This window comes from Phaenicophaeus curvirostris, chromosome 13 (genome assembly GCF_032191515.1).
Source record: "Phaenicophaeus curvirostris isolate KB17595 chromosome 13, BPBGC_Pcur_1.0, whole genome shotgun sequence".
Taxonomy (NCBI): Eukaryota; Metazoa; Chordata; class Aves; order Cuculiformes; family Cuculidae; genus Phaenicophaeus; species Phaenicophaeus curvirostris.
The window spans coordinates 648871-674392 of NC_091404.1; the positions used below are offsets into that span (position 1 = coordinate 648871).

Genomic DNA, 25522 nt, shown 5'->3' on the forward strand with positions numbered 1-25522 from the left:
AGGATGGGGATTCATCATCTGCCCTAGGCTGGGAGTAAATAGAGACTCAGAAGGTGAAACATCCTCAAAGGTGATGTCCCCCAAAAGTAAAGCACTGAATTGAGGTGTCCACAAAAAAGGGCTCTGAAGGGTATTGGGAGCGAGTGGGGACCCAGCAGGCAGAGGGAAGGGAGACTGGAGAGATGCAGGAGCTGCCTGAGGAGGGCCAGGGTTCTCGTGCAGTCCTGGGCAGTGGGGATGGTGGGGGCAGAGAAGTCAAGTGCAGTTGAGGTTGAGGGTCACCAACAACATAACTGCAGGAGAGACTGGGAGTGCCTGGCCTCTGTTTCCTTGTGTCGTTATTGGAAGCAGCAGCCCTGGGGCTGATGGGCAGGGTGAGACCCCTCTCTACCCCTCAGAGCTCCTGTGCCCTTCAGAGAGGCTGGGGCTGAATGGCCAGCACAGGACACCTGAGGGGGACACAATGGGCTGCCTGCTCCCAAGCAGCACAGCTGTGGCTGGGTTGGACTGCTTTTATTTGGAGTGTGTAGAGAGAGGCTCAAGCAACAACCCCTATCCCTCTTGTAAAGCCTTTCTATCAGAAGCAGGAAGAACAAGAGCTCTAGCTCAACCCAGCAGATTTGGAATAAAGAGCAGCACAGGACAGCAGCACACACTAAAAACCTCAAATCTGCTGGGGCAGGGAGAGGATGAGCTGGCCAGGGAGTATTGCAGAGCTGAGAACAGGTGCCTGGGGAGAGGGTCCTTTCCATCTCCCTGAAACACAGGCCGCTCCAGGGATGATGGCCCAGCAGGAGCTGTGTGGGCAGACCTTTTCACGCAAGCAGGCTTCAAAGCTCAGGCCCTGCTCCAGAGGTTGTGTGCAGGCATGGGTCAGCTTAGCACGTGTGCCTCCTGTGGAGGTCCTCAGGAGAGGCCAGGACTGGGAGGAGAGATGGCCACGCAGGCTGCCTGCAAACCAGCCTAATGCCCATCTTTAAAAGCCATATGAAACAACCCTCCCACAGCATCTGCAATCCAGGGAGAGATGTCACAAGCTACTGCATGGAGCAGCCGTCGGTGGGCAGGAAGTCGTACACATACATGGCCACCGACTTGGACAGGTAGGTCATGGTGCCAAACCGACCACTCGGTGCACTGTCATACAGCAGGCTGCAGATTCCCGTCGTGGGATCCCTCTCCAGCATGTGGTCATCAGCGCCCAGAGCCTTCTGGATTTTGGACAGGGAAGGAGAAAGGCAGCATTAGGAATAAAGGCAGTCCTCTTACAACCCGAGCACCCTCCGTTGCACTTGTAGTGTGACACAGGTGAGCAGCAGGAGGACACTAGGTCTTTGCTGTGCCCCATTAACACAACGAGCACAACAGGCAGGACTCTCCAAGTTGGGTGAACCCTGCACAGCTACGGGGAACACAGTCAACAGCCCTGGCCCATGTGTGAGGCCTGGCCCCTACCTGCTCCTCATAGAAGAGGTCGTTAGCCATATGCAAGATCTTTTCCACAGCTATGATGCTGCCAATGGTGTGCACCTCCATATCCACCAGCAGGGTGAGCACTAAGATAGTCTCCACCAGCAGCTGCCTGTACTCTGGCTGAGGCACACGGTTGAGGACTGACTCCACATGCACAGCAAACTTAATTTCCCCTGGGGTCATCTGTGAGGAGGGAGAAAGAGATGTACCTAGAGTACCATGTCACCAGCAGAAGTCCTGAACTATGTTGGGCACTCGCCTAGGGCAACCCTGCACCACACAGAATCACAGAATAACCAGGTTGGAAGAGACCCACCGGATCACCGAGTCCAACCGTTCCTACCAAACACTAAACCATATCCCTCAGCACCTCGTCCACCCGTGCCTTAAACCCCTCCAGGGAAGGTGACTCAACCACCTCCCTGGGCAGCCTGTTCCAGTGCCCAATGACCCTTTCTGTAAAGAATTTTTTCCTAACGTCTAGCCTAAACCTCCCCTGACGGAGCTTGAGGCCATTCCCTCTTGTCCTGTCCCCTGTCACTTGGGAGAAGAGGCCAGCACCCTCCTCTCTACAACCTCCTTTCAGGTAGTTGTAGAGAGCAATGAGGTCTCCCCTCAGCCTCCTCTTCTCCAGGCTAAACAACCCCAGCTCTCTCAGCCGCTCCTCATAAGGCCTGTTCTCCAGCCCTTTCACCAGCTTTGTTGCTCTTCTCTGGACTCTCTCCAGAGCCTCAACATCCTTCTTGTGGTGAGGGGCCCAGAACTGAACACAGGATTCGAGCAGCGGTCTCACCAGTGCCGAGTACAGAGGGAGGATAACCTCCCTGGACCTGCTGGTCACGCCGTTTCTGATCCAAGCCAAGATGCCATTGGCCAGCACACTGCTGGCTCATATTCAGTCGGTTGTCAACCAACACACCCAGGTCCCTCTCCTCCAGGCAGCTTTCTAGACAGACTTCTCCCAGTCTGTAGCACTGCACAGGGTTGTTGTGCCCCAAGTGCAGGACCCGGCATTTGGCCTTGTTAAACCTCATGCCATTGGACTCTGCCCAGCGGTCCAGCCTGTTCAGATCCCTTTGCAGAGCCTCCCGACCCTCCAGCAGATCGACACTTCCACCCAGCTTTGTGTCGTCTGCAAACTTGCTAAGGGTGCACTCGATGCCTTCATCCAGATCATTGATGAAGACATTGAACAGGGCTGGACCCAGCACTGAGCCCTGGGGAACCCCACTTGTCACTGGCAAACCACCTGCCCCATTTCATGAAACTCCTACCTCCCTGGTTGTTGAAGAAGGGAGAACGAAGCCCTCCACAGAGAGGCCATGGCACTGCAGAACAGGAAGGAGAGACCACAGTTATGGCCTGGGAAAGCGTTGTGCTCAGACATGCAGGTCCAGCCCAGCCCAGCAACTTGCTCCCACTTGAGCACTAGTGCGTACTGCCCACACCCCCAGCTCTACCTCCCGACTCCTTGCACAGCATCACTCCTTTCCCCACCAGTTCAGCACATCTTCCCACAGGCAGTACAGGGCTCTGCTCCCTGGCTTACCGTGCTAAGGACAAGCAATGCCTGGAGCTGCTTCAGCTGTGGCTCCAGCCCTGCCCCTGCCTGGCTAATGTATAAAGCACCTGAGCAGACCCGGCCCCACTCTGCAAGGGTCAGCACAGTATGAAGTAGACCCTTTGTGCCCACAAGGCAGCTCCAGCTCCTCCCCAGTTTTTCAGGGCCAGCTGCAGGCCTTGTCCATGAAGCATGTATCTACAGAACACCTGGGTACCACCCCTGGGTGTCCAAGTACTCCTGGAAAGCCTGGTGCCTGGGACAACAGGCTCACATGTGTGGAAAGATGCCAGCCAGACATTCAGCTCACCTTTTGCAGGACCTTCCAGACCTTCTGGTAGAAGCCCACAGGGACACGGTTGAGGGCCCCATCCAACCGCCGTCTCCGCTGCCATTGGCCCTGACGGCTGTCCTTACTGCCCTGGTCTTCCAGCATGCTTGAAGAGAAGCCCTTGCTCAGCAGCTCCGAGTGCCCAGTGGACTGCATAGATAAAACAAGGACCACAAAGGCTGCTGAAAAGTTAAATACCCTATAAGAACACAACCCGCTGCTGCCCAAGGGTTTGTGCTCTTGTCCTCAGTGCAGAGCTGCCACCCTCTGCCCCCAGCAAAGCCCACTCTCCAGGACCCCTGGAGCACAGCTCCTTTCTACAACCACAAACAGGCCAGACCCCACGTGTGCAGCCAATAAACGCGTGTTACCAGAGAGGACTTCAGGTCGGCATCCCCAGACTGCAAACTGAGTGGCTGAAGGAGAAAGGGAGAGACTAAATCAGACTCCGCCAGAACAGAGCAGCCGTCCCAGCGAGCAGAGCAGCAGCAGCAGTGTGGCCCAAGCTCAGGTCACAAGGCAGTTATCCCAGGGATTACAGTTAGCTGGAGTTTGAGAGGTAGTTTCAAAAGGTGAGCTGTGGGAAGTCTCAAGAGCATCAGAGGGAAAGGACTGCGCCAGAGTACAGAGTGGCTGTGGGTTCCCCCCATGTCAGTGCTGCAGGCTTTGGCTGGCTGGCACGCAGGAGCAGGGCTGCTACTGCTCCATTGGCTGCTGGCACAGGCAAGGATTTAGTCTTAGGAAGACCGGAGGTCCAGCAGTAAAGTTGCTGCCCGTGGATGACCCTCCTCACCACATACATGATGTCACACTGCAGCAGGTTGGCTATAAACCTGCTGCATCAGCCTGGTTCCCACAGGTCCTGCCTCTTTGAGGACCCCTTCAAGAGCTCAGGATTTGTGCTGGACACATACCAGGCACCAGAGAAAGTCTTTGTCATTTGCAACTGGGCAGGAGCCTCCTTCCCCGGAGAATAAATAGCAGGATCCAGTGATCACCAGCGAACTGCCTGGCAGACCAACTGCTGGTCATAGCACCATCACGCCATCCCACCCAGGAGCTTTTCGTGGGTATAACGGGATCTATTTGGCAATAGTAACTATGGAGCAGAGCTCTCAGCTGGCTGTAATGCCAACACACTCAAGGCTCAGAGAAACCTCACCAGCCAATCCAAACACGTCTGGTCCCACTCCAAGGGGAGGTCCCCAAGGTTGCGGGGCAGTGCCAGCCCTGGGGGTGGGGGGCAACATCCTTCCCTTGTCCTGAACAGAGCAACCCTGGGCCTGCTGAAACAGCAAGAAAGCTCGAGACGGGAAGAAAGCTTGTTGCTGCAGCAGCTCACTCAGCAGCTTTGTTTAGGAAAGCTTGTGAACTCATGCACGCTCGGAAGCTGCCCTGGTGTGTGGCATGAGGGATAAAAGCTGAGGCTGCAGGACTAGGGTGAGTTCACCTTACTCCCAGTCAGAGACTGCCTACGTTTATCCAGTTGCTGCAAGAGAAGAAGGAAATGAAGATTCCGCTGCTGGAAGAGGCACACCAGGACACCAACCACACCATGTGGCCCTCCCCACCCCTGCACCTTTTCAAGCACCCTTGTACTGCACTGCCAGAGCAACCCCGACTCCCACTAACAGCTTCACCCCAATTCTCCCCCAAGGGCAGCACTGGAGCAAAAAAAATTGCTCCTGGAAGCTGCCATGAGCTCTCTGAAGACCAGGAGTGGGTGAGCTCCTGCTCTCTCTCAACAATCCCATCTGTGCTGTAGCTATTTGTCACCCGCAAGACCTGGCAGGGGCATCCTGCACGACCTGCTCTCACCTGTTTGATCTCACTTTTCAGCCGGACAAGGCCAGCACGCTCAGGCTTGGTGGCCCCAACAGCCCCCACATCACAGATAGAGATAGCAGTAGTGAGCGATGAGTCAACTGATCGCACTGGAAGGGAAGAGAGGTGTCAAGTAGGTACCACGGCTTAGAGCATGGATGTCTCTTGTTCCTGCTCAGGCACTAGTACCTCTGCACACCCTTGCTCTCCACCCTAGCCAGCACCAGAGATCCATGAGCCCAGCACAGAATGCCTTCAGCTCAGGTCCTCCCAGGCCAAATACCCAATTAAGCAAAGCCTCAGTAGCTACAGGACATGGACTCAACCTCTGGAAATTGGCTCAGCACCACCCTGCTGAAGAGCACACTTCTCACTGGACCTCTGCAGAGCAAAAGTTATCAGTGCTGAGCACGTGATGACAGGAATGTCCCCCCATGGGTGAAAACAGCTGGAGGTGGCCATGCCCCACACTAGGACCTAGCTTTGTTCAGGGATGCTCCTGCAACATGTGACAGGATGAGAGGAAATGGCTTCAAGTCGTGCAAGGGGAAGTTTAAGTTGGATATTAGGAAAAATGTATTTACTGACAGAATGGTGAAGCCCTGGCAGAGGCTGCCCAGGGCAGTGTTGGAGTCTCCATCCCTGGAGGGGTTAAAAAAACATGTAGATGTGGCTCTTGAGGACATAGTTTAGCAGGCATGATGGGGTTGGACTGGATGAGCTTAGAGGCCTTTTCCAACCTTAATAATTCTATGATTCTAACTCTGCTGAGAAACTCACCACTCTTTTCCACCCCAAACTCCTTGCCGGAGAGGATATGGTAGAGGAGACTCTTCATATCTGATGGGCTAAGATTCATCAGGTTTTCAGTAGCTTCTCCAGCTGGATAGAACAGAATTTAGATGTTGTACCCCACTTCTCAGCTTTCCTGGGACATTTCCACCTTGCACTCTGTTCTGTTAGCAGGGGAAGTGCTGGTACAGCAGCTCATCCTTCAAGGATATACACTAACCTAAAGTGTTGCCTACAAGGGGGACTCTTCCCCACACTAGCCCAACACATTCCTGAAGAGAGACCACAGTGAAATCACCCACCCGTGCTGCCTGAGAACAGTCCCTGCTTCAGATCCTAGCAGGATGAAGCTGCCCACTTTTAATAGCACTTCTTCCTGGCTGACGGGACCCCAAGCACCACACCACCCACCCCAGCAGGGCTCCTGTCCCTGCCGCAGATACCTGAGCAGTGCAGGGAGTGCGCCAGCTCTGTTGCCATCACCTGGATGATGAGCCCGATCCGGATGCGGAACATCTCAGCAAAGAGTGCAGGCTGTGTGCGCATGTACATGGCCAAGTACACCATGATCTCCTGGAGGAGAAGAGGCAGATCACCCCACTGCTGCTCACCAGGAAGGACATGCAGCTGTGGGGTCCCTCACTACCCCAGCCCCTCACCTGGGTGAGGATGGACACACTGAGGTTCTTCTCACTGGCTTCATCAATGAGACAAACAAGTTCTTCATAGGGGATTGGGCTGGGGACAAATGGCAGAGCAGTTGAGAGGCAGCAGAACAAGCCTACCATCCCTCCTGGTCTGTACAACCCAGAGACGAGATACAGCCTGGAGACAGCCACTGGGAGCCACTCCTGCCCAGCCCAACATGCATGGAGAGGGAGAGGTGCCACACTCACGTGGAGATTGTCTTTTCACGTGGCTCTGGGGGCAGCCCCACCGTCAAGTGCTTCTGGTGAGACAGGAGGTCAGTGCAGGCCTGGGGACAGAAAGGGTCACCCCAAGCATCACCAGCAGCTCAGAGTTTGGGGCCTCGGCACAAGGCAGAGTGAGACAGAGCTGATGCAGCCATGGCTTTTCTGCCAAACCTGCTGCCTCCTCCACACCAGACCTCAGCCTGCTAGTGGGCAGCTGCAGAGCTGTTACCTCATCCAGAGCTTCCACCTTCTTCTTGAGGATGCCAGAGATGTACCGGACCAGGGCCCACTGACGTGTGTCCCCCACTCGCACATACAGCTCAGTGAGGAGCTCCTTGACGGTGGGGCCAGGCTCGCTATCAAGCCCTGTGTGCCAATCAGGCCCCCTGCAGCAAAGGAAATGCTGTGTTACAGCCAGCAATTTGCCCTGTGGCATCTCTCTGGCAGCCACGGGGCTTTGCAGGTTGGGATGCTTGCACAGCTGTGTCAGCTCTCTCTCTGCTCAGTGAGCCAGTAGGACTTGAAGCTTATCATACTTGAGAATGTGGAGCATATAGAGGATGTCTGCCTGCTCCTGCAGTGTGGGGCAGATGCGCAGCTGGTCCACCAATGCTTTGCAGTCCACGCTACCATGCTCGTCACGGGGCAAGTTCATCTCTGCATGGAGTGCCTGGCTCTGGAGGAAGAGAAATCCACACTCCTGGTTAGGACCGCCAAAATCCCACACCAAGTGCAGTCTCGTTATGGAGCCAAGGCCACTCACCCATGGATATTCCCTCTCCACAAACACCAACCCTTCTCCATGCAGCCCCACAAGGACCCTATAGCTTCAGCTGAAAGCATGATGCTGCACAGCTAGTCCAGAAAGGACAGGACTCACCTTGCCATCCATGTCCTGCTGGTGAGGTGAACTCAGCAGCTTAACCGACTGCTGGGATGCCTGGAAGATCTTGCTGGGGACATATAACCCAACATCTAAAAGAAAGCCAAGGGTGGTACATACATTTCTCAGCCCCAACCACCACTGCTGTGCCCCAAGCCACCTCACATCTGACACCACTCCCCCAGCAGCCCATGCAGAGAAGTCAGCTGTGGGAGAAGCAGCCCCTGCCCACTCAGAGGAACACCACAGGGAGCTGCCATCCCTCATCACTCAGCAGTTTCCATGAGGAGTGCATAGGCACCAACTCTGGGATGGTCAACATTAACAGGATGGACATGCTTTTGCCCAGGTGAAGGTTGGGTTGCTCTGCAGTCTGTGGCAATGCTCCCCTGGCAGCCCCAGCACTGCACATCTGGGAAAGCTCCCAAAGCACCTCAGCCTCATCTCTGGCCTTGATTGAAGGTGCTGAGGGCACTGGAGTTACTCACTCTGGACATGAAGGTCCTTGGCCTTGGATGCCAGAGACATGAGGTCACGGGTGGTGTGGACAGCAGCTCGGAAGCGGCTCAGCCCTCCCCGCTGGGCGGTGGGAGGCAGGTTTGACTGGGGAACTGTGCGCTGCAGCAAGTGGTCCAAGTACTGAGCAACCTCGTCGTATGTGTCTGCTGGAAGGGGAGGCAGAAGAGGGTGGGTTCTGCTGCTTTGCGCCAGGGCACCCTCAGACCCCAGAGAGCTTCCCAGCTGGGCCTCGCTGAGGGCAAAGCTTTGCTGCACAAAGCAACAACGTGATGCTAGTACTGGCACCCAGACGGACAAATGGACACCGCCTGATCTGGGCTTACAAAGCACAGCAGCCACCGCATCCTGTTCCTGCACTGCTCCACTGCCCAGGACATTGGCTGCCAGCTGGACTGCAGTGTGGTCCAAGCTTGTGCAAGGATAGCAGAGTCTGCTCAAACCCCACCACGACACACTTGCACTCTTTCTCTCCAGGGAAGAAGAAGAGGCACAGCCAGGGGTAGCCTGTCCAAGCAGAGACCACGTAGAAGCACCCCAGCACAGCCAGGACCTCATCCAAGCAGAACTCCAGCACAGGATCAAGGCAGGTTGAAGTTTGCAACAGCTATTTCTAATCAGAGATTACCAGTTATTTCTAATTAGAAGTTATAGGAGTGGTGGCTCCTGCCTTGCACTTGCCCAGCCTCTAGCAGCTCCCTTTACTCCCAGAGCCACACTAGGAGTGCCAGAGCCACCATTCTCTAACTGTGGCAAGGAGGAAGATGTTCAAAGGCCACGTCTCTGCCCAGTAAGGGGGATGCCCTGGGGAGGATGCCCCATGCCAAGGCAATGCAATATAACACAGAGCTGTCAATGCCCTGCCAGCAGTGGGCCAGGGCAAAGCCTTGAAGGTTTCCAGTGTGCAGATCAGCTCTGTAGTGTGTCGGCCCCAGGAGGTGAGCTGCAAGCTATGTTTGAGGCCAACAGCACGGCATCGCCTTTCCACATCTGATGGGCTCAGCTAGGAGACCCCCAGACATCAGGCTTGAGAATATCACCCTGCCTTCCTGCAGTAACCAATCACAGGAAAAACTTAAAACTGAGCACCTTCCTGCTGCTGTAAAGACCAGGGAGACCCTGTCTGCCACTGGGGCTGGGGGGAAACACACAGCTTGGAGAAGCCTGGGTGCAGCCTGCAAGCAGACCTGCAAAATTGAGGGAATAGCATCAAGCTCCAGTAGGGGAGGTTTAGGCTGAACATTAGGAAAAAGTTTTTCACAGAAAGGGTCATTGGGCGCTGGAACAAGCTGCCCAGGGATGTTTAAGGGATGGGTGGACGAGGCACTGAGGTGCATGGTTTAGTGTTTAACAGTTTTGTGTTTAGTGTTGGACTCAATGATCCAATGGGTCTTTTCCAACCTTGTGATTCTATGATTCTATGAAAATGATCCAGTGGCAGGGAGTTGGAACTGGATAGGCTTTAAGGTCCCTTCCAGCCCAAACCATTCTATGATTCTATGAGACTGCAGGCAAGGCAAGAGGAAGGCAAGAGAAGAGGAGGAGGGTGATACTCAGAGTCATAGCAGGGAGATATTGGCTGCATGAGAACCAGAGGCAGAGCAGCCTGATGGGAAGGCTCGAAGATGACCAACAGTAGGGGACACCGTAGGACATCCACAAGCCTCACTTGCAAGATGAGCAGCAAAACTTGCACCCTGCATGGTCTCTGGACAAGGTGGGTCCATCACACTGTGGTAGGCCAAGCCCCTCTCAGGAACCCTCTCCACAGCAGCAACGCCTCAATTTGGCACCCACTGGAGCAGTTCTGCCCAGGGAGGGCCAAAGAATTGGGAAAACAACACTCTGAGGTTGCCTGGGGACATGATGGCCTTTCCCCATCATCCTGAAAAATTGGCTGGATGGCCAGGCCCAAAGAGTGGTGGTAAATGGAGTGAACTCCAGCTGAAGGCCAGTTACAAGTGGTGTCCCCAGGGCTCAGTGCTGGGTCCAGCCCTGTTCAATGTCTTTATCAATGACCTCGATGAGGGGATCGAGTGCACCCTAAGAAAGTTTGCAAATGACACTAAGCTGGGCAGAAGCGTGGATCTGCTGGAGGGTAGGGAGGCTCCAAAGGGATCTGAACAGGCTGGACCGCTGGGCTGAGACCAATGGCATGAGGTTTAACAAGGCCAAATGCCGGGTCCTGCACTTGGGGCACAACAACCCTGTGCAGCTCCAGAGTAGGAGAAGTCTGGCTGGAAAGCTGCCTGGAGGAGAAGGACCTGGGGGTGTTGGTTGACAGCGACTGAACATGAGCCAGCAGTGGCCCAGGTGGCCAAGAAGGCCAATGGCATCTTGGCTTGGATCAGAAACGGCGTGGCCAGCAGGTCCAGGGAGGTTATTCTCCCTCTGGACTCAGCACTGGTGAGACCGCTGCTCGAATCCTGTGTTCAATTCTGGGCCCCTCACCACAAGAAGGATGTTGAGGCTCTGGAGCGAGTCCAGAGAAGAGCAACAAAGCTGGTGAAGGGGCTGGAGAACAAGTCCTAGAAGGAGCGTCTGAGGGAGCTGGGGTTGTTTAGCCTGGAGAAGAGGAGGCTGAGGGGAGACCTCATTGCTCTCTCCAACTACCTGAAAGGAGGTTGTGGAGAGGAGGGAGCTGGGCTCTTCTCCCAAGTGACAGGGGACAGGACGAGAGGGAATGGCCTCAAGCTCCGCCAGGGGATGTTCAGGCTGGACATCAGGAAAAAATTTTTCACAGAAAGGGTCACTGGGCACTGGAACAGGCTACCCAGGGAGGTGGCTGAGCACCGTGCCTGGAGGTATATAAAAGATGGGTGGATGAGGTGCTCAAGGACATGGTTTAGTGGTTGATAGGAATGGTTGGACTCAAAGATCCTGGAGGTCTTTTCCAACCTAGTGATTCTGTGATCACTTATGCACCAAAGATCCTCAGCCAGGCCTCCCAAGCAGAGGCAGGCTGCCAAGCCTTCATCTCTTCCCCATGCAACAGCCTATGGAGGTCTGAGCAGTTCATTCCAGTGCCCTCTGCGCTCTCCGTGACCACATCCACCAGCCTCAGCCCTGGATGGCTAGGAAAGCCCTCTATGGTGAGGCGGCTATGACAGCTGCACCAGCCCACCCAGTCCCACCTCACTGCTGTCACCATGAGTGTTGCCCAGATGAGGTTAATTGACAGAGGGTCAGATGGGAACACAAACATTGTGAAAACCCAAGTCTGTGAAGAACACTGTGATGGACACTGGCAGGGATATTGGGTGTTAGGGTTTTGTGGGCGAGTCTGGCATTTGCCACGCCCCAGCAGCAACCGGCCCATTCCCTCTTATCATCCCCTGCTATCTGCAAGCCATGCAGGCACTCCTCAGTGTTTAGCTCCTCAAAACTCAATGCTGAGCTCGTAATGCTTGGCAAAGACCTTACCCTCTGGCCCAGGGTCCATAAAGCTGAGGTGTGTTCGGCACGATGTTGTCAGGAACTCCGACAACTTACCAGTCTGGATCCTGGGTGACAGGAGAGGAGATCACACAGAGAGGAAGGGAGAGAGGCAATACCCTTGGCTTCATCTTCTTGGCAGGCCCTTCGGCACTCACCCACGGGCACAGACACTCCGGCACCTGCTTTAGCTGCCTGCAACTCCTCCAGCCACAGGTGGGCATGGAAGGGCTGCTTGAAAGCTATCAGAGAGCTCATGCACCCATGGGTTTAATGGCATGAAGAGACAGGGTACAGGACGAGAGGGAATGGCCTCAAGCTCCACCAGGGGAGGTTTAGGCTGAACATTAGGAAAAAAATTTTCACAGATAGGGTCACTGGGCACTGAAACAGGCTGCCCAGGGAGGGGGTTGAGTCACATTCCCTGGAGGGGTTTAAGGGACGGGTGGACGAGGTGCTGAGGGACATGGTTTAGTGTTTGATAGGAATGGTTGGACTCGATGATCCAGTGGGTCTTTTCCAACCTGGTGATTCTATGATTCTATGATATGTCCTGTCTTGTATCTCCTCTGTTGGGATTGTAGCTCCGGGGTCCACTTACAGCCTAGCACACCCCAACACAGACCCCATGGATTGCTCCCCAACAGCCGATGCTCCAGCCCAGCAGGAACCCTCACAACCGGGCTCTTGGAGGCCACCAGCCCTCTCCCGTCCTGCATCCCAGAAGGCCATGCTCACCTTGCACCACCAAAATAACCATCCTGCAGCTTCCGCAGTGTTGCCAGCACCGTGGGGTGCACGCTGCTGCCGGTTTCATCTGTTGGGGACACAGACACAGGCAGCCAGGCTCTCCTGCTCAAACAATGCTCCCAGAAGGTAACACAGGCCCAGGTAGGCATTCAGACACACAAAGCACCACAGCATTTGCCAGACCTTTCCTTTAGGGTGCACAGCCAGGCTGTGGCACCAAAGGTCCCACCCAAAAAGGCTGGATTCCACGAATTCCAGACCAATATGCACTCCAGACTCCTGGGATTTCACCTTAAGCTGAAGGTGAAGGTACTAGACAGAGGTACCTAAACAGTGCCCTTCTCTGTCCCTGACTTTCACAAGACAGCGCAGCGGGTAATGCTGCCAGGGGCAGAAGGCACAAGAGCAAAGGGAGTGCTCCAGACACTGAGGAGATTTCAAGTACACAGAGAGACAAAAAGGCCTGAACGCAGAACAGAGTGCCCTTCCTGCACCAGGCTCATGGGGAAGCTGAGGGTTGCTCCACAGAAGCCAGTTTTGCCCCATGCCATTGTGCAGCTCTCTGTTCCTTCTGGTTTGATGTCTTCCCCCTCCTATTGTCTAGGAAAGCCTTGGTTAGTCCTAGTGAAAAGTCAAGATGCAGGAAGAGCCCCAAGAACACGTTCACAGGGGAATTATTTTTTTGGTCTTGCTCTCAAAAAGCCTAGCTGCCCACAGACAGAACAGACCAAACACCTCTGTGCCAGCAAGCATCCCTTGAGTTACAGGCAGTAGTGCATGGAGGGCAGCCCGGCTAGCTGCCAGGACAGCTGCCAGCTCCAGGTGGCTCCTTTAAGCAGGAAGCTCCTTACAGGACACTACTGGCTGCTGTGCCCCCATTACTGAGATGGTCCCGTGTCTGCCCACTCCTTTCTTTCAGAGGCTGCTTCCCCAGGCCTGCTCTAGCCAAATGCCTCACAAGACCGGGAGATCTTACCGAGCATAGTGTGGGAGACTGGGAAGGTGATGGTTGGCCGCCCAGTCATCCTCCAGCGGCTGCAGAGGTATGAGAGGTCTGTCCTCAGCATTTCCACAATCATCTTGCTGTCAAGAGCCAGGTAGAACTGCTGCTGATCTATGAACTATGAGGACATCAGGAGACGTGAGCAGCCCTTCCTGCAGCCACCAGGTCACTTTGGCACCACCCATGTCTTCCCACAGGCACTCAGCCAGACAAGCCACACAGAGCACCCAGGGGAGACACTCCTCTTCTGCACCCACAGCTCATCTCACCTTCCCTGGTAGGTGCCAGTATGGTCTACTAAGGGACTCTCTACCCCCACGGCAGGGACTGGCCTCCAACAACCACAAGGAGGTAACACTGAAGCTCAGCAGCAGTGTCAGGCCCTACATAGCCAGTCCGTGCTGTGCCTACCCCAAGTGAAAACACACTTCCGAGAGCACCAGGCTTACAATCCTGCTCATCCCCACACCACGGACACAGGGGACAGAGGGATCCCTGTCCTGCCATCAGCCTCGTGCCGGTGTCTTTGCCAGGGTTAGCAAAGAGATTTTCACCCAATACTGATCATCACAAGGCTGAAATCATCTCCTTCCAGCACGCACACAGCCAGGACCACTAGCTCCATGGCTCCATGCCATGGAGCTGGGGCTGCTGTGCCTTCTCAGGCTGTTCAGAGACTGTTGGGCCATCCTTAAGAGCAACTCAAACACTCAGCTAGTGGAGAAACTTCCTGTTGAGTTTCAGCTCACATGACAGCTGGGAATGAGCCCATGAAATGCCACTCACCTGTGGGGTAAAGGTAAAGATGCTCTTCCTGATCTTGTAGAGCTTGGAGGTCCCAAGGACACCCATGTGCCGGTAGGGCCGTCCCGTCAGGCACATCTGCTTGTTGCGGCCTAAGGAGCACAAAATTTTAGTGCAAGCCTTGTCAGCAAAAGGGATGCAGCAGTGAACAGAGAGGGACCTCTGTGCTACCAGCCAGAAGGGGAAGGTGGGCTTGTGGCTGGGGTGCCCTAGAACCCTGTGTCAAGCTGGCACAGCTCTAAGGGTGCTAATCAGTGCCCTAGGGGCCTATAGACACACAGACCCTCCCAAAGGACTCCTGCTGAAATAGGGGCATCCAGCCTGTCCTGACCACCCCACCCCACCCCTCCAGGTCTTTGGGGATGTTAGGAGCTGGGGCAGGGCCAGGAGTTCTCCCTTGCAAAGGGCTGCCCCCCAAAGCTGACAGCTCCATCTGTATTCCCATTGATCCTGGATAACTCTCACAGCCCAGTATGGTGCAGCAGCAGTATTGCTCCTTGGTTGTGCCAGCCCTGCCCCCTTTGCCCATGTCACACTTGCCCTTTTGGTGGCTTAAATTAGCCAGCATGTGTAGCCTGCAGTAGATCAGGTTTCTCCTCTGGCCCAGGCTTCATCTCCAGCTTCCGCACAACAAGCCCCATGCCCAAGGGGTTGCTGCATCAAGGAATGAGCACACAGAGCTCCAATGACATCCTTCCCTCACACTCAGCCCCACCAATCCTCCAGCTGAGCTACAGGCTCTCTCAGCCAGGGACTGCCAAGGAATCCTTCTCCAGAGTCTGAGAACTGGGTACAGGAACAAAAAAGTGGCTCCTGCCCACACCAAGTCCATCCTATATGAAGCAGGGTGTCCAACTGTCCCTCGGGCAACTGTGAAACTGCAATAACAAAGCTTTATCCCTTTCCGAATCATCTACCGTCCCAGTTCCCCTCGGGCAGCAGTAGCTGTACCAGGCCCAGGAGTGGGTGGTAGAGCCCTCAACAGCCAAGCAGAAGGCAGCAGGGCAAGACATCAGCATCTGTGAGCAGCAGGGCCAGAGGATGGAACAGACTCTTCCCTGCAGAAGCAGGGAGCCCGGCTCACCCAGTCGGGCATAGATGTGGCTGAGGATGCGAGCAGGCTGCACTCTGATGGGGTAGACGTCAGCCACAGTTTCCACATCGATGCCCTCCTTCCTCAGGGTAGCCTTGATCCCCTCTGTCTCTGCCAGGATGCACACTGTGGAGAGAGGAGGATGGGCTCAGTGCAGCAGGGACACAAAGATGTGATAGCACTAGCCCTGGCCTTTTGGGGCACATACAAGTGCCATCTCATGAAGAGGCAGCCGCCTGGGGTCCCTTTGGGAACTAGTTTTGGCTGCATCAGTTATCACTCAGAAAGCAGAGCCACCCCCGTGAATTCCACATGGGCAAAGTCCCCAGGCCAGCCAGGCACAGGGGTTTGGGACCAGCCCCTTTCCCTCACCTTGGACCACCACATCAGGCTTCAGGACAGTCGCAAACCGGCGGTTGAGTGGATCTATTTCACCAGGAGCTAGAAAGCCCTGAGGAAAAAAAGGTCTGAGGAGACAAACACTTCACAGGCAGAGCAAAACAGGTGATGCCTACAGACAACTCATCTTTAAAAGGTCCTGGGGAACAACTTCCCAACAGTAGGTGGTTCAGGGTGGCAGCATTTGCCCTTTCAGAGCTCAAAGCCTGGCCCCACAGCCCTCCCCCAGAACCAGGGATGACAGTACCTCAGCCATCAGGCAGCCCAGGATGTAGAGGGACTGCCCCCACATGAGCGGCAGCTTGCCCATAGGTATCCTGTCCACAGTGTGGGGGTTCCTGTACTCCTCATCCACCTGGAACACAAGCCAAGAGGTCAGGGAGGGAGCTGCATACCCAGGAAGTATTTTGAAGTCCAGCAGTTTAAAGCTTAAAAGAAGAACCTACAAAAGCATTTGCCACAGAAGGTCCAAAACATCCTGGCCACATTCCTCCCCTCTTCTCATGATTGCCCCAGGCATCCCCACCAGACTGGGTTCCCAGGAATGACTGACATGCCCCAGCAGCACCAGTACGATGCCCTCAGATGCTGTCAGGGAGACCATCTCTGTACCACCTGGGCACCGGGAGGCAGTTGCACTCAGCTCAGGCCCACACAAACACCCTCACCACTGAACAGGAGCTCAGCACAACCTCCTCAGCCTAGATCTGCATGTCGTGAACTCTCAGAGGACTCTGACTCCATGCCATCAGGCTGTCAGCAAAGCACCCTTGCATAAGGGGGCAAGAAATGCTTCAGGGGCAAGAAAGCAGTTTATTTACCCAACACAGTTTTGTAACAGCTCCAAGACACATGGTTTTCCCATGGGGTTTCCATGCCTTACTTTACTAATGATTTAGGTTAATAAGCAAAAAAACCCTAAATATCTGGTAATGAGACATCTTTGCTTCCACTGTAGCTCAGGACTGCTCACCTTATCTGGTGGGACGCTGTACAGCTCTGGCACCAACCGCACCCCGTTCTTCCCCTTGATGAGAACCCCCTCGAGGGCTTCCCGGTACTCCTGCACCTGAAGAGAGAGAAGGGAATCTGGCCCTGTTCATGGCTCTCCGTACCCTTCCCCTGTGTGTCCTCCTTGCCAGGGACCTCTTTCCACCAGCCGAGCACATCTTGCCTCCCTTACCTGCTCCATGTTTCCGCTGAAAATGCCATCGATGACCAAGTAGGCCCAGAAGAGCGGCCACTCGCACTCGATGTTCTCAAACAGCTTCAGCTCAGCAGGTTCGTAGTAGGAGCGGTTGGGGTCCTGCAGGTAGGGCGCAACAGCAATGTAGGGGGGTAGGTGGCAGGATCCCCTCAAGCAGACAGGGCTTCTACTCCCCCTTAAGGCCCCAGCCTCAAATACTCTCCCTGTCCTCCTCTGTGGAGGGGGATGGCCAGGACAGGGCTGAAAAGCAGTTTCACCTCCAGGCTGTGCCCTTTCCATATGCAGCATTTGTTCTATCATTAGTTCTGATCTTTTTGTTCTTTTTTTTAAACATGGGAGGCAAACGGAGGCAAAATTGCTTTAAGATATCTGATTAATTTCTAGGGAAGCAATATAAGTTATTTTTAAAATGACATAATCAGTCATTTTTAGTTTGATAACCAACTACATTTTCAAAAAAGAATTTTTAACGTGTTTCTTTCCATATAAATTTTAGAATCCAAATTTTATAACAAACACGCCCAAAAAGTCTTTCCAGGACTCCTTTAGTATCTTAGCAAATATTAAAGGAGAAGCACAGCTCAAACTGACAGCAAATTTTATTATTTTGGGAAACCTTCCCTTTCGGCAGTGTTAAGGATGGGACTCAATGATTTTAAAGGTCTTTTCCAATCTAAATAATTCTATGATGCTACCCAGTGGCCAGAAGAGCACGCCAGAACCTTATATGACAGCACAACATTCCCCCCACCGCACTGGGGTCACCTGCATCCTCCTCGCCTGCTCTACTCTAGCCCTGAGCACCCGCTTCCTCCAGTGTCACCAGACTGGCGCAGCGAGGTGCAAGGGCTTGGGCTGGTTGTAGAATCACTAGGCAGGAAAAGATCTTTCTGATCATCAAGTCTAACCATACCTGTCCACTATTAAATCACTTCCCTAAACAATTCATCTGCCCATATTTTAAATACTTTCAGGGATGGGGACTCAATCACCTCCCTGGGCAGCCTCTTCCAGTGCTTGAGAGCCCTTTCAGTGAAGAAATTTTTCCTAATGTCCAATCTGAACCTCCCCTGGCGCAGTTTGAGGCCATTCCCTCTCATCCAATCACCTCTCACTTGGAGAAGAGGCCAACACCCACCTCTCCACAACATCCTTTCAGGCAGTTGTAAACAGTGACGAGGTCTCCCTTCAGCCTTCTCTTCTCCAGGCTAAATAACCCCAGTTCCCTCAACTACTCGTCATAACCCTTGTTCTCCAGCCCCTTCCCCAGCTCTGATCCCTTCCATGGATGCGCTCCAGGACCTCAATGTCTTTCCTGGAGTGAGGGGCCCAAAACTGAACCCAGGATTCGAGGTGCAGCCTCACCAGCGCTGAGTACAGGAGCACAATCACTCCCCTGCTTCTGCTGGCCACACTGTTTCTGACACAAGCCAAGATGTTATTGGCCTTGGTCACACAGGGCCAGAGAATCATCTGGTGGGACTGCCAGCCTGACACGAGGGAAGTCTCAGGATGGAGAGCTGCCTTTGCCAAATCCTCCCACCCCAAGCACGCACAGGGCAGCGCCCCAAGTGGCCCATGCTTGACCCTCCCTGCTAACTGCTTTAACTGTTTGCTACAGAGAAGGGAGAGAGCTGGCCTTCACAGCCTGCCAGGCAGAAAGGACAGCAGGGACAGAGAGGTTTGCTATAGTGCCTGCACAGTAGCAACAAGTTCCCTGTACAGTGCTCCAGGCTTAAGGAAGAGTGGCTGGAAAGCTGTCTGGCAGAGAAGGAACTGGAGGTGCTGGTCAATAGCAGCTGAACATGAACCAGCAGTGGCCCAGGTGTCCCTGGAGTGTGTCCAGGGAAGACCAAGGAAACTAGTGAAGAGGCTGGAGAAAAAGTTTTAAGAGGAGCGGCTGAAGGACCTGGGGTTGTTTAGCCTGGAGAAGAGGAAGGCTGAGGGGACATATTATCACTGTCTACAACTGCCTGTAAGGAGGCTGTGGAGAGGTGGGCGCTGGTCTCTTTGCCCAAGTGATAGGCGATAGGATGGGAGGGAATGGCCTCAAGCTGCACCAGGGGAGGTTGAGATTGGACATTAGGAAAAATTTCTTCCCTGAAAATGTTCTGAAGCACTGGAAGAGGCTACCCAAGGAGGTCGTTGAGTACCCATCCCTGGAGGGATGTAAAAGACAGGTCAATGAAATGATGACCTCAAAGGTCTTTTCTAACCTAGTGACTCTGCGACTCTATTAAACTCCCATTCCACTCCAGCCAGCTGCAGTGCCTCTGCAGGCAACGCTGCCCTCCCATGCCTCACAGCTCCCCAGAAGCAATCCACAGCCTTGCATGCTGGCAAAGTTTGTGAGCACTGGGAAAGTTGGTCTGGAGGTGCTGCTGCTCTTCTCTGGCTCTGGAGAGACACAGCTACACACACTACCTATTATGGTCAGGTTTGAAGAAGCAGCATTTAGAGTCACTTATGCTGATGTGCTGCCAAAGGAGCCTCACCACATCATGGGCAAAACAATAGGTGATGATTTAAGAGCCTCCAAGTACCATTTCCTGGTTCAGTGGTTATCAAATGCGACTTGCTTATAACATTTTCTTGGCTTTCCTCCCTAAAGCCGTAGAAGAAAGTCTCTGTTCACTCAGCTGAGAGCTCACTGTGGCAGTACACAAGCTCCTTGCTGCCCCAGGTGAGGCAGAAGCACCTTTGTGACTTCCTGCCACAGAGGAGAGGCCATCAGGGAGGAGTGCTGCATGCTCCACTCCACAAGCCTCCATACCTCGCTTAGGGCTTGTGCAGCCCTGGCAGAGGTAGAGAAAGAGACTACCTTGGCAGGGCTCCCACGTAGGGCAGTGGTCCCATGTCCCCCAACCTACAAGATACACAACAACACCAGGTCCCAAGGTGTGGGCAGTGCCAGCCTCTGGCTGTCTTCCGTGGGCATGGATAGGATTTACCACTGCTGCAATGGGCTCTGGTATTTTAGGAAGCCTCGCCCAGACCCACAACACTGCCTGGGGCTACTCAGGGCTTTCATCTTCCCCGTGCTCCCACCACGGCCTCTGCGCTGCATGCAGGGGGGCAGCAAATGCAACCCAGAGCAGGTGCTGCTTAGCAGGTGGAAGGGCTGGGGGTTCTCACCTCTTTGGGGGTCCTGTATCCATCCCGGAGGAAGCGGCAGCAGCCATAGCGCCCCTGGAAGAGAGAGAAAGAGGTGTTGAGCAGGAGAGACAGCACAGGATGCCTTGTACTTCAATGCAGAAGCATGGTGAGGTCTCCTCCAGCCAAATACTCCGTTCGCTCGTTCACCTCGCACTCACAGCACAATCACAGACTAGGGCCACAGCATGCAGCGCTGTTTCTTTGCACACACTTGCCACACTTCACAGAGACTTGGAGAGGACATGTCCCAGTAACCCCTTCCTGAACACATTTGCAAGGAGAAAAGGGCTAAAACAATTTGGACTGCATGTGCCTCCTGGGAAGGGAAAGACAAGGGCAGAGCCACTCACCTGCAGCTTCGTGATGATCTCCTGCTTGGTGATTTCCACCAGCTCGCTATCCTCAACAGCAAATGCCGGGTAGGAGATGACAGAGAGCACGCTGGCATCCACCTCCTTCGACGTGGAAGCCCTGGGCAGCATCGAGTGGAGGATGGACTGGGCGAAGGGGAAGGAGGATTGACTAGGTTGCCATCATTAAAACTGCAACACCAGCAGATTGCAGTTAATCCTACAATGGCGTAAAGCCCATGAGGGTCTCACCTGACAGTGCTGTACCTCATCCGACAGCACACGTATCACTGACTGCGGGCCTCCCTTTGCTCCAAAGAGATCCAGCTCATCCAGTGCCTCCAAGGCGGCCTGCAAGCAGGATGAGATCCGAAGCAGTGAGTCCTCCACAATGCTTTACATCTGTAAGAGCCTTCAACCCATGCCAGCTCCTCTGTGTAATGCACTGCCCGAATTTAAACACATTTAAACTCTACCGAAGCTGCAGAACACCCTAGTCAGAGCATGACCACATCTCCAAAGCCACAGGTAGCCAGACATCAGCAGGGCCCTGGCCATTTCTGTCATGCACCTCAATCAATTTTTCACTCCAGTTCAGCCAAAACTCAGGCAAGAATGGCAGAGTTTTATGCCAGCACACAAGGAGGAAGATCTTCCTCCCTAGAAACCTATCGCTGCATGGGCCATTGAGCCTCGATAGTTCAACATGCTCAGCCTTCCCTCCAAAGAGCAGCATGGGCCACTGTTGCTCCCCAGCTCACCTTGGCCATGCCGATCGAGCTAGCATTCAACTCAGTGATACCCTGGTTTGTCTTGTCCCCACGCTCCCATATCCCGAAGTCCTGTGCAGAGGAGGCAGCACGTTGGAGCAAGCAGAGGTTCACAACACACCCAGAAAGCCCTCAAATCCCATCTATCAGTGGTGTTGCCAGTAGGTGCCATGTGACTCAGGAGGAACCTACAGCTGCCCCTGGACACCAGGACCCACCTGCACCCCTGGGGCACAATCCCCCTCCCCAGCACAGGCTACCCACCGCAGTTTTGTAGGCTGCTTCGATGTAGAACACAAGGTTCTGGATAAAGCTGACTTCATCCAGGCTGTGAATTATGTGGAGGCCTGAAGCAGGGGGGGAGAATTCACATGAGTCCCTTCAAGCCCGCAGGCATCCCTAGGAAGGGGCTGTAGTAACCCAGGCCAGACCTCTCCTCCTCACTGCAGGCATGCCCCTGCACAGAAGCCACATTCTGGGTGACTCCATCCCCACTCCACGCCCCTGCAGCAGCTCTGGGGCTGCAGGCAAACAGGGGCTCTTACAGCAATGGACACTGAGAGGCTCAAATCCAGCCCAGGGGCTGTGAGCATGGGAAAACAGTGAGGTTGGTGAGGCCATCGCAGCAGCCTGGCACCCAGGAAGCTGGACCTCAACTGAGAACATGGAGAGCCCTGGAGATGAGCACACTCAAAGCTGAAATGGCATCCCCTAACAGCATCACCTGAGGCTGTCATTTGTGCCAGCATGAGTAGGTACAGGGAGGTGGCATCCATCTGCAGGTGACCCCATTCGTGGTCCCCCACCACAGTGTCACAGGTGCGGGTGTTGTACTTGGCATGCAAGCAGTCCCTGGTGCTCTGGCTGTACTTGAAAGCCTCCACCTTGTCCACCTTGAAAAGATGCACAGGTTATCAAACCCTGTCTCCAGAAAGGATTCACAGCCCCAGAGCCAAGGGCTGCTCCACACCATCAGCCCAGCACATGGAGGGCGGAAATCGTACAGTTCCTGGGCTGAGACCCTCTACACACCAAGGCGAGGAGTGGAGGCTCATGTGCCACCCCAGCACAGGGCTGCAGCCACTAAGGATCCACAGCCGCAGTTGCACTGTGTGGAGAGAAAAGGATTGCCCCAAATGCCCCCAGAGAGAAGAGCTACGAAGTTCCCAGCACCATCCGGGCCACGAGACACGGAGCAGCTGGCAAAAGCTCCGCTGGCCACCAGCCTGCAGCACAGGGAGTTCCATCGCACCAGGGACAGACGCCAAGGCAGTGCTTATTTTAAGGCTTTCTGGAAGGGGGCCTTCCCTCTGCTCTTCAGAGAAGGCTGTGGAGAGCTGGCACTAACAGTCTCTGCGGCAGAGCTGGGCTTTGAAGAGACTGCTTGACTCTGAGGCGCTCCCCAGACCCTACCTGTCTCATCATGCACTGGAGCAGGCCCCGCATCAGCTTCACCACGCTCTGCAGGAACAAGGAAAACAGCCTCGTTAATCCCCATGCAGCCAGCACAAGCCCTGACTCAGGATCAGCTGGCCGCTGACCTTTGCGGTGCTCTGGTGTCTGTAACCAGAGCCCCTGCTCACATTTCCATGGCCCCTGCTCCCCAGGGAACAGCAGAGGGAAGCAAGATTCCTTGGCCTCCCAGCAAGGCCGAGCTGTTGTGCTGCGTGGGGGGGAGGGAGGTGGCTGCAGGATGAAGCTCCACAGTCCTTGGGAAAGGGCCTGCATCCCCAGGTCACCCCACAGCATGAGGGCTAGACCCTCCGGCTGGGCTCCAGTGCATGCTGGAAAGAGTAGGCTCTGACATCCCTTCCTCTTGCCCACCTCATACCTGGGGACAGCCCTCTCCTCACTGCACAAACTTCCATGGCCTTCTGGCTCCAGCGCTGGGCTGTGCCAAAAGCAAACCAGTGGGGAGGTGATGGCCGGTGCCCTGGGATATCCCTGCTCCTGCATTGGGGTGGACGGGACGAGCTGTAAACGTCCCTTCCAACCCAAAGAATCAGAGAATCGTTTGGTTGGAAAAGACCTTTGAGATCTTCGAATTCAACTGTTCCCGTCTACTACTGAACCATCCCTGAACACCTTGTCTGCCTACCTTCAAAACTACTCCGGGGATGGTGACTCCACCACTGCCCTGGGCAGCCGTACCAGTTCCCAAGAACCCTTTCAGTGAGAGAATATTTCCTGATGTCCAACCTAAACCTCCCCTGGTGCAACACGAGGCCATCTCCTCTCAAACTAGTAAACCATTCTATGATTCTATGACCGCCGGCCAGGCTGGGCCAGCCAGCACAGACCCTCCGGCCTACCTGCTCCAGCTCATAGGCCTTGGCCTTGTCCTCGTCGCGGTCCGCGTTCTTGCGGTAGGCGAGCCCCAGCCCCCAGACGGCCAAGATGCTGTAGACATTATCCCGGACCCAGGCATCCTGGTGGTCAGCACTGGCAGGGAGAAGACCGGTCACCGCGTCCTGTGGAGGGGACACACACACCGTTCCCGGTCACCTCCAGTGGCGGTGAACCGGCACTGGTGTGATAAACTGGGGACCAGTACCATCAGGGCGAACTAGGACCAGTGGAGCAAACGTGGACCGGTCCTGGCAGGGGCAAACCGAGTCCCCTGCCGACACGGGGCTTGGCACTCCCAGTGGGGTGCACTGGGGACCAGTGGGGCTAACCACCGCTGGTACCAGCAGGGCAAACCTGGGACTGGGACCAGTAGGGTGAACCGGGACTAGGACAGGCGGGGCACAACAGGGACTGGCACCAGCGGGGCAAACCGAGTCCGGCACCGGAGAGGTGAACCGGAGCCCGGTACAGGTCGGGAGAAGAGAGTCCGGTACCCGAGCGCGGTGGGGTGCCGCGCCCCCTCACCTGGTGCCGGAGGATGCTCTGCTGCACCAGCCGCGCGTACCCGTCCAGCCGCACGCCCGAGTTGCTCCGACTGCGCATGGCGGCGGCTCCGGCTGCGAGTGCGACCGACGCCGCAAGCACCGGCAGCTCCGCTCCCGCCTCCCAGCGCCGGCACCGCCCCCGGCACCGCCGGAAACACCGCCCCGGGAGCCGCCCCGGGAGCCGCCCCGCGCCGGGCTGTGCGGCTGTGGAGGGACGCACGGACACAGAGACCGGCGTAGGCCCACGGACAGATTCATAGAATCACAGAATCACCAGATTGGAAAAGACCCACCGGATCATCGAGTCCAACCATCCCCATCAAACATGGGGCACGACCATGTCCCTCAGCACCTCCTCCACCCGTCCTTTAAACCCCTCCAGGGAAGGTGACTCAACCCCCTCCCTGGGCAGCCTCTGCCAGTGCCCAGTGACCCTTTCCATGAAATATTTTTTCCTGATGTCCAGCCTGAACCTCCCCTGGCGGAGCTTGAGGCCATTCCCTCTCGTCCTGTCCCCTGTCACTTGGGAGAAGAGCCCAGCTCCCTCCTCTCCACAACCTCCTTTCAGGTAGTTGGAGAGAGCAATGAGGTCTCCCCTCAGCCTCCTCTTCTCCAGGCTAAACAACCCCAGCTCCCTCAGACGCTCCTCCTAGGACTTGTTCTCCAGCCCCTTCACCAGCTTTGTTGCTCTTCTCTGGACTCGCTCCAGAGCCTCAACATCCTTCTTGTGGTGAGGGGCCCAGAACTGAAGACAGGATTCGAGCAGCGGTCTCCCCAGTGCCGAGTCCAGAGGGAGAAGAACCTCCCTGGACCTGCTGGCCACGCCGTTTCTGATCCAAGCCAAGATGCCATTGGCCTTCTTGGCCACCTGGGCCACTGCTGGCTCATGTTCAGTCGCTGTCAACCAACACCCCCAGGTCCCTCTCCTCCAGGCAGCTTTCCAGCCAGACTTCTAGTCTGGAGCTGCACAGGGTTGTCGTGCCCCAAATGCACACACACACTTCGTGGACACACAGACCCATATTTGTGTATGGGTGGACGCATGGACACACAGACCAGTGTGGGTACATGGACAGACATGCATAGGGGCAGACAAATGCACACATGCATAGGTGGGACAAACACACGCAGACGCATGGGCACGCACACAGATTCACATGGACAGGTATGCACACAACTACCTGCATGCATGCGCCAAGCTACATGTGCACAAACACATCCATGCACAAATATAGAATGGTTTGAGTTGGAAGGGACCTCAAAGCCCATCCAGTCCCAACCCCCTGCCATGGGCAGGGACACCTCCCACTGGATCAGGGGCTCTAAGCCCCATTCAACCTGGCCTTGAACACCTCCAGAGATGGGGC

The 25522-nt window shown here is 55.1% G+C and overlaps 1 protein-coding gene across 1 annotated transcript; it reads right to left on the reverse strand.

Moving 5' to 3' along the window:
- Positions 1-498: 498 nt before the first annotated feature.
- Positions 499-24267, reverse strand: LOC138726354 (phosphorylase b kinase regulatory subunit alpha, skeletal muscle isoform-like). The gene is given in 34 exon segments (XM_069868039.1): positions 499-1211; positions 1456-1656; positions 2748-2801; positions 3345-3515; positions 3737-3781; positions 4816-4854; positions 5184-5299; positions 5970-6071; positions 6425-6554; positions 6641-6719; positions 6878-6957; positions 7125-7281; positions 7432-7571; positions 7776-7870; positions 8267-8440; positions 11606-11682; positions 11684-11797; positions 12468-12546; positions 13456-13600; positions 14269-14378; positions 15371-15505; positions 15752-15830; positions 16026-16133; positions 16752-16847; positions 16962-17084; positions 20121-20174; positions 20492-20638; positions 20744-20842; positions 21253-21333; positions 21526-21608; positions 21986-22154; positions 22675-22722; positions 23574-23732; positions 24136-24267. Coding segments are annotated over 34 exon segments (3741 nt in total). The 5' UTR covers positions 24214-24267; the 3' UTR covers positions 499-1037.
- Between the last annotated feature and the right edge of the window lie 1255 nt (positions 24268-25522).